Below are 13,828 nucleotides of genomic sequence, written 5' to 3'. Positions count from 1 at the left end.
ACTATTCCATCACATATGGTCAGTTGACTTTTTGAGTCCCAATATGGCTGAACAGTAGTTGGGGCATCTCTCCTGTGCTCCGGCCAGCCTTGCTGGATGATGTGTTGTAAGGAGCTCAGTTCTTTTTTTGTGCATTCCTGTAGCTCAGCATACTTCTCTTCGCTTACAGCCACATAGTTCAACATGGATACACACTCCATATGTTCCAATTCTGGAGTATTGTGTGACAGTTGCGCCCTGGATAGTGTGTCAGGCAGCTCCATATCCTTTCCTTTCCTGTACCGGACAGTCAAATCATACCATTGGATGCGCAGGCGCATTCTCTGAATACGCATGGGTGTGGAAAGCAGTGATTTCTTAAAAATGTCCTCCAGTGGTTTGTGGTCATTATACACAGTGACTGACTTCCCAAAGATATAGTGATGAAATTTTGTGCATGCATGGACGATAGAAAGCATCTCCTTTTCTATCTGTGCATAGCGGGTCTCAGCGTCGGTCAGAGACCTGGAGGAGAATGCAACAGGGTGATTATCCTGCAAAAGCACAGCACCTAATCCACTACTGCTTGCATCACAGAAAATTTCAACTGGCTCTGATGGGTCGTAGTACTTCAGTACAGGGGGGTGTGAACACAGTTCTTTGAGCCTTGCAAAAGCTATTTTCTGAGCCGGTTGCCACGCAAACTCCACATTGCTTTTCAGGAGCTGCCGCAGCGGCGCATCTTCCTCGCTGAGATTTGGTATGAATTTTGACAGATAAGTCACAAACCCCAAAAAACGGCGAACTCCTTCCTTGTCAACGGGTTCCGGCATGCCCCTGACTGCTTGGACCTTGGCTGGGTCAGGCTTCAGACCGTCTGCAGTCAGTAAATGGCCAATATATGGAACTTGGCTCTGCCGAATGTGACACTTATTGAAATTAAGCTTTAGGTTGTAGCTTGTTGCTCTCTCGATGACTTTGTGTAGGATTTCATCGTGCATCTTCACAGTGGGGGCCGCAATCAAGATGTCATCCATAATGGCCACTGCTCCCATAATGCCCTCTAGCATGCCATCCATGATCCGCTGATAGATCTCGGGGGCACATTTTATTCCAAACGGTAGCCTCAACCACCTAAACCTACCAATGGGTGTGTTGAAGGTTGTAAGGAATGATGATTCTTCATCTAACTCAATCTGGAGGAATCCCGACTTGGCATCGAGGACTGAGAATATTCGTGCTCCAGGCATAGATGACACGACTTCTTCAACGGTGCGCATGGGGTAATGTTCTCTTTTGATTACCTTATTTAAATCGCTGGGGTCTATGCAAATTCTTAGCTTGTCTCCCCGAGAGACCGCCACCATTGAACTGACCCACTCAGTGGGCTGCTCTACTTTTTTTATATAGCCATTTTCCTCCATTTCATGCAGTTTCTGGACAATCTGTCCCTTGAGTGCAGCTGGCTGTCTGCGCACGGGGTGGACAACACCTTTAGCATTGGGCTCTATTTTGATTGTGTACCTCCCTGGTAGAGTCCCTGTGGTGCGTATTAGCTCAGGAAAGTCACGAAGGCCTTGAGGAACAACGTCTTGTTCGAGAATGCCCTCCACAGGCGAGTCAGCCTCAGCTTCAGCAGCATTTTGTATGGAGTTCAACCTTGCTATCAAACCTAAAGCTTCAGCCGTGGCTCCGCTGAGCACACTTTCCTGTGCAATATCCACAATTTCAAACTCTGCATCAGTGGCACACTGTTTGTAGTGCACTGATAAATCTACAGCAGCGACTGGTTTGAGCTTATGATTCGAGTAGGAGCGCAACAGCTTGTTAGAACGCTTCAATTCACCAGTGTGCACGAGTTGCTGGTAGCTGTCAAGAGTCAAAGTGTTACACTTGGCACCAGTATCTATTTTGAACTGGACTCTCTGTGAAAGTATCATCAAATACACAGTCCACTTGTCCACAGTTAATGCAGCTGCCGGAAGCACAACGTCTGTTAGGCTAATGTTCAGTATTTCATCATCAGTCTCCTCCAGCGCCTCTACATTCAGTGTGTGGACAGCACGTTTACGGCACACTGCCATCCAGTGGTTGGGTCTGTGGCAGTAAGAGCACGTTGAGCCCTTGGCTGGGCACTTGCCGTCGTTCCATTTGTGATCAGGATGTTTACCGCAGCTAGCACAGAAAGCTGAGGGCTTTGACTGAGTGAACTTGCGATCTGAATAGCGAATTTTCCTGCTTTGGCCAGAAGGCTTAGGTTGAAAACTTTCTGCTACAGTGGACACCTGAGAGCATGTAACATCATCTCGGACTATTTTCAATTGTTTCTGAGACATCTCATATTGCTGAGGGATTTCAATGGCTTTGGCTAGCGTTAATTCCTCTCCTTTGTCTAGAAGTCTTTCTTGCACTCGTTTTTCACGCACGCCCGCGATAATCGCGTCAATCAACATGTCGTCAGGGTCGGCATATGCGCAATCCATTAACAGTAGCCGTAAATCTTTAACGAAATGGTCGAAGCTCTCACTTACGTCTTGTTTCCTCTGCTTGAAACGATGGCGTGCTATCCTCTTGTTCTTCCTTGGTCTAATATACTTCTCAAACTTTTCTAGCACTTTTTCGGGATCCTCTTTCTCACCTTCAGCCCAGGTGAGCGTTTTGTAAATTTCTCTGCCTTGTCCGCCTATCCACGTACCCAGCCAGCCGGCTTGCTGCTTTGCAGTTAGTTCGGATAGTGGTCCATCAAAAACGAACGTAACGTGGCTCCGAAAACGATCAAATTCCTGATATAAATCCGCAGCCTCCCAGTCAATCGTCGGGTGCTCAAACTGTGGGGTAGCCATGCTACACTTCTGACACCATGTAAGATACTGGAGACAATAAAGACAGCGAGTGTGACTGCACGATAACTGTTTTTACTGAAGAACACAGAACTCTCCGTTGCTGGTGTTTTACACAAAAGGGAACTCACCCAGCCAACGTAACAGCGCGCTCTAGCGGCAGCACAATACATTACAATACCTGTGCACTGGATTGCAGATAAGTGACGTCATCATGACTTCACCGGTTCGCCAGCCCTATCCCTAACCTTTAATCTCAATAAAAGACGCCTTTCTGAAAAGTTCAGAAGAACATAAAGAATCCGAAAGGAAAAAAATAGGTCTTACTTTTATTTATTTATTAAAAATAAATAATAACAGCATTCACAGACCACAAACATAGCTTAGAGTTTCAACAAACCATTAGGGTAAATAGCACATTTTAATGCTTTTAGCCCACTCCAAATCTATTGTATCATGTAATGTAATGTAATTCACTCACTCGTTTTCATTAATTTCTTCAAATTGACTATATTAGTGGAGTAATGTATGGAATAGTGAATGAGGGTATATTTGGCGATTTTGAACACAGCACTTGATTAGCTGGTTCAGGTGTGTTTAATTAGGGCTGGAGCTAAACTCTGCAGGTCAATGGCCCTTCAGGAACTGAGTTTGACACCCCTGGTCTAGTGTGACTGTGGCATAAGGCAGCGAGTAGGCAACAAGTCAGCTCAGCTGCCTAAGTTTTTGGACTTTAACCGATCAGACAGTGGCACCCATCATTTCCTTACCGAACTGCTAGTTTTATTGAACGTCATATCTTCCAACAGTCAAAAACCATGTGTTGATTAAAATAGAATAGATTCCCAGACACAAATGAATCAACATGCCCGATACCAAATTAAATTGATATTCAAAAAATGAGAAGATTTATAATTTTCATTAAATACAAGATACATGTTACTGAAAATTTGTGTAAATATTAACATAAAACAAAACATATTTTAAAAATCCCAATCCCAAGCATGGTGTCAAAACTAAATTTCCAAGCAATTAGCGAACGACTTAGAAGGTGAGAAGCATGCTACAATTAATCAAACAAAATGTGCATGTACTGAAATGACACTATCTTCAGTACTGAATAATCATTAAAATTGTGTGCATACGTTCACAGACATTCGGTCACAGTTCGCTGATAGACAAGTTGAAACACATTCAGAGACCTATTGGGTTGTAGGGTAGCGCTGCGGGGCAACTGGCCCAACATCGGAAACGCAACTTGATTTTGGCCCGGCACGGTGTTGGCCCTGACTCGCACTGACTCGACAGTGGAAAAGCAACTAATCAAACTCAGGAATAGAGCCAAGAGACTCCACTCCAGAGCTCCTTTTTGAACTTGACTTGAAACGCCTCTCTTCAGGTGCTTCCTGCGATCTCTGGGACACATATGCTGAACTGATCCCTGAGGAAGGACTGCAACCTTCGGCAACTGCAAGGAAAGCAATTCATATATCAGACAATCCCTTTAAATATTGCACGATATGCAAGTAAATAAAGAACAACTTACTATTTACTGGATTATCCATGCTCTGTGCTCTTTTAATGGGTACAGCAACTGTCCTTTCAACTCTCTCTAAAGTCTCTCTGTCCATTTCATAAAGGCGTCCACTGTTTCCTGCCACCATCTCCTCGATCTTCTCCAGCAGTTCTGTGACCTGAGATCCGTCACCCCAGTTTTTAGTATTGAGAACATGATACCTGTTCCCACATTTCTCAATGAGCCACTGGAGAGCGTCACCTTCACTTGCAATGAATAACTCTATGGGAGTGTCTACTAGTTCATCTCCAACAGCGAACACAACCAGCGTGTGATTCCAGATTCTTTCAAAGAGAGACTCCATGATTTTCTCTAGTGCGCTCTTCTCTTCCTCTGCAAAGGAAGACTCAACACAAAGGACTACAATGAAAGCATGTATTCCTGAAGACTGTTCTGCTACAGTTCTCAAGATGTTGAGTTTAATGTCCTCAAGTCTTTTTCCAATAAGGTAATCTTTCTCAAAACCTGGTGTATAAACCACAGTGAGATTCCTTCCTGCAACTTCCCCATTTTCTTTTAAATTCTCTTCTATTATTCTGTCAAACGCTTTCCTTCCCAAAATTGTGTTCCCTGTTGAACTCTTGCCAGAATAGTGTGGTCCAAGCAACACCAACCTCATTTCAAAAAGTTCTCCTTAAAAAGACAGAGAAGACAGAACACATAAATATTCTCAATTACTTCACCATTGAAACCATGTTTCCACTGTTTACTCACCTGATGCTGAACATCTCTGTTCATTTTTTCTTTGCACTCCAGCCTTTATTTGTTTTGCTCTTTCAACTACTTCCAGCCTTCTGTTTTTTACCTCTTGTAAATTTGTTTTGTTTATCTCAAAAAAGCTTCGTTTGTTTCCTGCTATCATCTCTTTTATCTTTTCTAACAGCTCAGTCACTTGATTACCATCATCTTTGTTCCTGTTGTTGAAGACATGATACCGGTTCCCACATTTGTCTAGTATCGACTGCAGAGCTTCTCCTTCACTCTCAATGAACAGCTCAATGCTTGTGTCTCTCAACCAGTCACCAAAGGTAAAGAGAACAATCATGTGATCCCAGACATTTAGACCAAGATAGGCAACATGTTCTTCTACTGCCTTTTTGTACACTTCAGTGAAAGAAACATCCACTCGTATGACCAGGAGAAAGACGTGAGGTCCTGGAGGACAGTGAGATGAACTCAATACAACCTCATCTTTATAGAGTCTAGGGGTGTATTTTGAGTGGTAATTTCTTCTTCGGCCTGGAGTGTCAACCACAGTAATGCAAAATCCAGCAAAATCTCCTTCTCCTACAGCAGATGTAAGTGATCTTTTGCAATCAAATGCAGATTTGCCCAGGATGGTGTTTCCTGCTGAACTCTTCCCAGATCCATTATAACCCAGTAGCACCATCCTCATCTCTGAGAGGGGATGTTTATTTCCTGTTGGCAGACATACATATTTTAAAATGGTATTGTAGGTCAGCATTATGTTAATATAGCATTCTGACCAGTTAATACGAAGACCTCTCTGTTGAGAAGGAACATTGTCATAAATGGAGTAGGCTATAAGTAAACATTAAAGAGGTCAAAGTCCCTTAAAGTTAAGTCAGTAGATGGCCATATAATGTTTTCAGGCAGCCTGAAATAAAATGTTATTGTTCAAGCAGATAGCAAGTTTACCTAACTAGTACAATAATATTTCAAATGAGCAAATAACTATGAGAACAATGGTAAAATAAATAGACACATTAACTGAGTTTTAGCATGATTTGTACTAAAGAAACTGAGCGTTCAAAAGTGAATTGAATCAGAAAGAGGTTTTGATGGGCCCTTTAACTGAAAATTGGCACTTTATTCTTATAGGTACCATTTTGATTGTTAGAATTACTCTTGCTCATTCATTTGGGCCAAGCTCTTTCGCCCCTTAAACTGTCTCTGGTTAAACGCAATAGCAATATACATATAAAAAGCTCACCGCTTGTTCTTGTCTTGCATCTTGTCTGATTCTTCATCCTTCTTTCCTCTGCTCTCTTTTCCTGTTCTCTCCTCTTCTCCTTCACATGTTGCAAAGTCTGTCTGTCAATTTCATAATGGCCGATATCATATATCATGTTTCCTTCCACCATCTCCTGTATTTTCTTAAGCAGTTCTGTCACCTGAGATCCATCACCCCAGTTTTTAGTATTGAGCTCATGATATCTGTTCCCACATTTCTCAATGAGCCACTGAAGGGTTTCACTTTCATTCTCAATAAACTGTTGTGTTGTTATACCTCCAGGTTGATCTGTACAGGTGAACAACACCATTGTGTGCCTCCATACCTTCTCGCCAAAATATCTAATGTTATCACACAGAACGTGTTTTTCATTTTGTTTAAATGGTGTGTCCACATTTAAGACCAGGAGCAGGACATGAGGTCCTGGAGGACATTTAGTCACACTAAAGACAATTTCCTGTTTGTACAGTTCAGGATTTTCTTCAAAGGGTAAATTTCCCCACCAGCCTGGAGTATCAACCACAGTGATCTTTGCACCAGCTATTTCACTGCATATTTTTATACTGTGCAAAGTCTTCTTCAAGTCAAACTCGTTTTTGCCCAGGATAGTGTTTCCTGCTGAACATTTCTCATCATTTTTTGGACCAAAAAGGACAATCCTCAGCTCTGTTAAGAGAAAATAAGGGCAGAGAATGTGAGCATGTACTATATTTATATACACAGTCAAACTGAAAATTGTTCACCAGATATAATTTTATATATTTTTCATGGTGGGTGCGGGACAATATAGTTAATTTATGTAAGTGAGGATAGCAAAATAAAGTAAACTGTGACATAGTATACCCAAAAATTCTTCATACAGTGGACTACCGGCAAAATGTATACAAATTTGGGACCAAAAAATATTTAGACACTTTGATCTGACTATGTTTTGCTTAAGTGTTTTTTCTTTAATTGCTAATGCGACCTTTTTACACCACAGACTGAACAAAATTAAGCATTGCCTGGTATTTGGTTGAGCTTAATTGGTATTATTATGGTCTAATATGGTCTATTTGTGTACTTATTTACCGGCTGACAGCTATTTAACCTAATTAATTTCTGAGACAGTCTAACAGAAGGATGGCCAAAACCAGTGAAATATCAACTGATTTGATACTGAGTTCTTGTAATATTTTATTACCATTTTTCTAACTATAGCGAATAAACTAATGAGAAATGTTGAAGGTGTCTGAATAAATTTTGATTTGACGGTGTATATATATATATACACTACCGTTCAAAAGTTTGGGGTCAGTGAGAATTTTTATTTTTATTTTTTGGAGGAAAGAAATCAATACTTTTATTTATCAAGGACAGTAAAGACATTTATAATGTTACAAAAGATTCTATATCAAACAAATGCTGTTCTTTTGAACTTCCTATTCATCAAAGAATCCTAAAAAAAACAACAACAAAAACTGTACAACTGACAGACCAACAACTGTTTCAACATTGATAATAATAATAAATGTTTCTTGAGCATCAAATCCTCATATTATACTGATTTGTGAAGGATCATTTGACACTGAAGACACTGACACTGGTGATGCTGAAAATTCAGCTTTGATCACAGGAATAAATTACACTTTACTATATATTCACACAGAAAACAGCTGATTTACACTGGAATAATATTTAATACTATAACTGATTTTTGTTGTATTTTTAATCAAATAAGCGCAGCCATGGTTAGCAGAAGAGAATTCTTTTAAAAGTATTTAAAATCGTACCGACCCCAAACTTTTGAACGGTAGTGTATATATATATATATATATATATATATACACTCACCGGCCACTTTATTAGGTACACCTGTCCAACTGCTCGTTAACACTTAATTTCTAAGCAGCCAATCACATGGCGGCAACTCAGTGCATTTAGGCATGTAGACATGGTCAAGACAATCTCCTGCAGTTCAAACCGAGCATCAGTATGGGGAAGAAAGGTGATTTGAGTGACTTTGAACGTGGCATGATTGTTGGTGCCAGAAGGGCTGGTCTGAGTATTTCAGAAACTGCTAATCTACTGGGATTTTCACGCACAACCATCTCTAGGGTTTACAGAGAATGGTCCGAAAAAGAAAAAACATCCAGTGAGCGGCAGTTCTGTGGGCGGAAATGCCTTGTTGATGCCAGAGGTCAGAGGAGAATGGCCAGACTGGTTCGAGCTGATAGAAGGGCAACAGTGACTGAAATAACCACTCGTTACAACCGAGGTATGCAGCAAAGCCTTTGTGAAGCCACAACACGCACAACCTTGAGGCGGATGGGCTACAACAGCAGAAGACTCCACCGGGTACCACTCATCTCCACTACAAATAGGAAAAAGAGGCTACAATTTGCAAGAGCTCACCAAAATTGAACAGTTGAAGACTGGAAAAATGTTGTCTGGTCTGATGAGTCTCGATTTCTGTTGAGACATTCAGATGTTAGAGTCAGAATTTGGCGTAAACAGAATGAGAACATGGAACCATCATGCCTTGTTACCACTGTGCAGGCTGGTGGTGGTGGTGTAATGGTGTGGGGGATGTTTTCCTGGCACACTTTAGGCCCCTTAGTGCCAATTGGGCATCGTTTAAATGCCACGGCCTACCTGAGCATTGTTTCTGACCATGTCCATCCCTTTATGGCCACCATGTACCCATCCTCTGATGGCTACTTCCACCATGTCACAAAGCTCTAATCATTTCAAATTGGTTTCTTGAACATGACAATGAGTTCACTGTACTAAAATGGCCTCCACAGTCACCAGATCTCAACCCAATAGAGCATCTTTGGGATGTGGTGGAACGGGAGATTCGCATCATGGATGTGCAGCCGACAAATCTGCGGCAACTGTGTGATGCCATCATGTCAATATGGACCAAACTCCCTGAGGAATGCTTCCAGCACCTTGTTGAATCTATGCCACGAAGAATTGAGGCAGTTCTGAAGGCAAAAGGGGGTCCAACCCGTTACTAGCATGGGGTACCTAATAAAGTGGCCGGTGAGTGTATAATGTATACAACAGTTATTTTTTGGTTCTCTAATCTGACTGGCTAAGAGGCTAAATAAACTTTCTCACCTTAAAAAACTCTTAAAACTACATTTCCTGACACAAAAACAGTAGTATTTTTTTTTTTTTAAAGATGGTGTATTTGCCTGCCATGTCAGTCGCTGCAAGCGGAGTGATATACATAGTGAAACGGTCAGAGTGCTGTTACTGTGTGAATATAGCACGGCTGGAAAAGGCTCTCAGCCAATCAGATTCGAGAACCAGAAATTGATGTAGTAGGCGGCAGGCCTATATGTACTATAAGAACTGTTGTGTGTATAATATTATATAAGTCTAGATAAAACACCAAGCTGTTTATGTTAGTATAACATTACTAGTAGGTTTGCACAATAAATAAAAATAAATGGAATTACAATAATGGCTGCAGCAATTAACTAATCACGAAAAGTGTTGATTAACCTTTCTATTTTGGTTTACTAGCATTGCTTTAATGGTTTCCATTTATAAAAGTTTTTTTTTTGTAGCAGCAGCAGTGTTGAACATGGTAGACAATCACAAACATGTATTTTGAGCATTTGAATGCAATGGCAAATCAGAGACTTTTAAGTCACAGGTGCAGTTGCTGAACAAATCCACACAATGCCACAAATAAATGCTATATATTTGTTCAGAGTTCTTCACTCTGGTGAATGCTCTCAGTATAAGGTTTGCAGACACAATATATGACATTCATTGTGCAATGTAGTCAGCTTCATTGTTTATAACAGGAAAATAAAGGCAGTGTACAGAACTCAGTCAGAGAGCTAGACAATGTAATAAAGGGAGCACTTTTGGTAGCTTTCTGTATAATCAAGTTTTGTTTTTTCTTGTTGCTATGTTGACTTTGTCTTGATTTGCTGAAACATAAAACCGCAATAAACTAAACAGTTCTCTGCTTGTTTTGGACGTGAAACCTATAGCTACATAAAAAAAAAAGTATTAAACAAATTAATCAAAATCATTAATCATAGATACAATATTAAAGGCAATAATCAATTATAAGCGGACAGCCATCATTTCTAGAGCAAAGTTTGATTAATCAAATGTGACTAAACCGGTTAGATCAAACTGTGCAATAATAAAAATGTATCACACTCACCTGAGGAGCTATGTGAACTGCTTCGATTCATGACGACACTCAAATTCCTCTTCTCAGGTTCCAAAATTCTTAATTAACAGGTAAATATTAGATCCAGTCCTTTAAAATAATGCATTAACTGCAGTTATATACAGTTAATACTACAAGCATTGTCAGAGACATGGTGTGCGTTGCACTGTACGACTTGATAACAGAGAACAGCAGAACTTTGCTCCCTTATTGGTGCTGTTTTATTGAGCCATATATTTTATACGACGGGCAAAGAACAGTATGGTGTGTCGATTCCAGAAGAATATATCCATAACAAAGGTATCAATATGCAAAATACAACATGTAATCAACAACAAAAAAGATTTATTCACCTTCAACAGGTTAGCTTTTTTCTGTGAACGTGTGGAGACTTCTGATTATTTGCCGGTATAACAAGAAAAATAGCAAAATGCTGCAAATGGTAAAATATTTTTACGCTTCAAACCAGTGTTTACGATTATGAAAATGAATCAAAATAATATAATAAGTAACAGTTTGTAATATCAAGCAGCATAATGAACAGTTTTTGTACAGCTAAAATAAATGGATGGGGATGAGACCAGTAACCATCAAGTTCGCCAACTCTTAAAGGGGTCATATAATGCCATTTTTGTACAAGCTAATATGATTCTTTAGGGTCTAAATTAAAAGTTTGTAATGTACTTTAATTAAAAATTCTCATTAGTATTGTTAGAAAACGTACTCGGTTACTAACGTAACCTCGGTTCTCTCTAGAGAGGGAACGAGTACTGCGTAATAGCTTACGCTAGGGGAAAAACTCTTTTCCACGAGATATTGAAGCCAAAAATTATCCTTAATTTTTTATTAATGTAAAACGCTTTGCAGCAGCAAGCAGACATAGGCGAAACAGCTCGTGCGCCTATTGGTTGCTCTTGCGGCAAATGCAGCAGCCTATCGAGAGAGACTCTGCGTGACGTAATGACCAATGGGGGCAATTCGCGCCCATATCGTCACGTCCCGCCAGAAGGGGCGTGGTCTCACCCTATAAATATGCTCGTTAGGCTGGTACAAGCTGGTTTTTATCGCTGAAGCGAACCAGAGCGTATTCCAAGCACGGCAAGATACGCAGTACTCGTTCCCTCTCTAGAGAGAACCGAGGTTACGTTAGTAACCGAGTACGTTCTCTTACGAGAGTATCTCTCGTACTGCGTAATAGCTTACGCTAGGGGAACACAATGCAACACGCTGTGCGTACAGGGATCCAACACCAAAGTCCCAAGGGCCGAAGCCCAGGGCTCATGTAGTGCATAATCACCATAAACTCACATAGAGTGGAGGAAGAGAGGCTGGAAGCGTCATTCCCTATAAAAAAGCACCCAGCGGGGCTATCATATGACAATAAAACGCGCAGCCAGGGTGAAAGCTTTCAGCCTGATCTGGGTGGCCATATGTGTGTCAACACTCATGGGGCTGCAGTAAACTCAGCATCTGGGCCGCACAGCGGGGCAGATAGCACTGAATTTTAGACCGCCAAAAGCTTAGCTTGTAAGGCGGGTACCTCCAGGTTATAGTATTTTATAAATGTAGACGGCGAGGCCCAGCCCGCGGCCGTACAGATATCGTGCAGGGAAACCCCGCTCGACCAAGCCCACGAAGAGGCCACGCCTCTTGTGGAGTGCGCTCTGACACCCAAGGGGCACTGTAGGCCCTTTGCAGAGTAAGCGAGCGCAATGGCATCCACTATCCATCTGGATAGGCTCTGTTTAGAGGCGGCGAGTCCCTTGGAACGCCCGCCAAACAAAACGAAAAGCTGCTCCGTCTGTCTGAAAACAGACGAGCGTGACACATAAGCTCTCAATGCCCTGACGGGGCAAAGGAGACTCGCGTCCTCCTCCTCACTGAGAACCGGAAGGGCGGACAGGGAAATTACCTGGGCCCTAAACGGTGTATTGAGGGATTTCGGGACATACCCGTGCTTAGGTTTGAGAATGACCTTCGAGTCATTAGGCCCAAACACGACGCGCTTACTGAAAGCCCCTGCAAGTCCCCTATGCGCTTCACTGAAGCGAGAGCCATGAGAAACACTGTTTTGAACAACAGGTTTTTCATGTCCACCAGCTGGATTGGCTCGAACGGGGCGCCTTTCATGGCCTCCAGGACCGTGGAAAGGTCCCACGTCGGGACTGAAGGGGGCCTGGGAGGGTTCAGCCTCCGAGCTCTCCTAAGGAAACGCACGACTAAGTCGTTTTTCCCCAGCGACTGGCCAGACACCGGTTTTGCAAACGTTGCTATGGCCGCCACATATACTTTGAGCGTGGATGGGGTCCTGCCCTTATCCAGTAGCTCTTGAAGGAAGGAAAGCACTTCCGAAACCCCGCATTCCACAGGTGAAAAGCTCCGGGCTTGACACCATGCAGAGAAAACAGACCATTTCGAGGAGTAGAGCCGCCTGGTAGACGGAGCTCTAGCCTGCGCGATCGTGTATAACACTCCTTCTGGGAGGCTAGCGGGTACCCGTTGATAGCCCATGCATGCAGGGACCACAACTCCGGGCGAGGGTGCCAAATCGAGCCCTCCGCCTGAGAGAGGAGATCTCTCCTCAATGGTACAGGCCATGGGGCAGTGCTGGTCAGCTGAATCAGGGCAGGGAACCACGTCTGGTTTGTCCAGAGCGGAGCTACGAGCAGCACTGGGCATCCGTTCTCCCTGATTCGTTCCAACACCTGAGGCAGGAGCGAGACAGGAGGAAAAGCATACAGGGGCAGCGGGGCCAAACATGAGCCAGCGCGTCCTTGCTTTTCGAGAAAAACTCCGGGCAATGAGCGTTTTCGTGAGACGCAAATAGGTCCACCTGTGCTCTGCCGAACGTTTTCCACAGCAGCTGGACCGTCTGCGGGTGCAGCGACCATTCCCCTGCTGGAACATTGTTCCTGGACAGTCTGTCTGGTCCCACATTCAGGTGACCAGGCACATGCGCTGCTCTCAGTGAGAGCAGGTTGTGCTGAGCCCAGACCATGAGGCGTTCCGTCAGCCTGTGAAGGTTTCGTGACCTGACGCCGCCCTGGCGATTTATGTACGCCACCACTGACATGTTGTCCGACCGGACCAAGACGTGGTGGCCTGTTATCTGGGGACAAAAACGCCGTAGCGCTTTGTCGACTGCTATCATCTCCAAGCAGTTTATGTGAAGGAGCTTTTCCCGTTCTGACCACAGGCCAGCTAGCGGTCTGCCCTCAAGCAGTGCTCCCCACCCCGAGGTGGAGGCGTCCGTAGACACCACCTTCACACTCGAA

The 13,828-nt window shown here is 42.9% G+C and overlaps 1 protein-coding gene across 1 annotated transcript; it reads right to left on the bottom strand.

Annotated features, from left to right (window-relative positions):
• Positions 1-3,935: 3,935 nt before the first annotated feature.
• si:dkey-23k10.5 (GTPase IMAP family member 8) lies at positions 3,936-10,743 on the bottom strand. The gene is made up of 5 exons (XM_056243365.1): positions 10,545-10,743; positions 6,350-7,036; positions 5,110-5,937; positions 4,366-5,028; positions 3,936-4,287 (listed from the first exon to the last, which is right to left on the bottom strand). The coding sequence occupies exons 1-5, from the start codon at positions 10,573-10,575 to the stop codon at positions 4,139-4,141; spliced, it is 2,358 nt and encodes a 785-aa protein (XP_056099340.1). The 5' UTR covers positions 10,576-10,743; the 3' UTR covers positions 3,936-4,138.
• Positions 10,744-13,828: the final 3,085 nt, after the last annotated feature.

The sequence above is a fragment of the Rhinichthys klamathensis genome, unplaced genomic scaffold, assembly GCF_029890125.1.
Source record: "Rhinichthys klamathensis goyatoka isolate OS25496 unplaced genomic scaffold, OSU_Roscu_1.1 h1tg000786l_1, whole genome shotgun sequence".
Lineage (NCBI taxonomy): Eukaryota > Metazoa > Chordata > Actinopteri > Cypriniformes > Leuciscidae > Rhinichthys > Rhinichthys klamathensis.
Note: the sequence above shows the minus strand (reverse complement) of the source record. Positions and strands in the feature narration are given on the sequence as shown.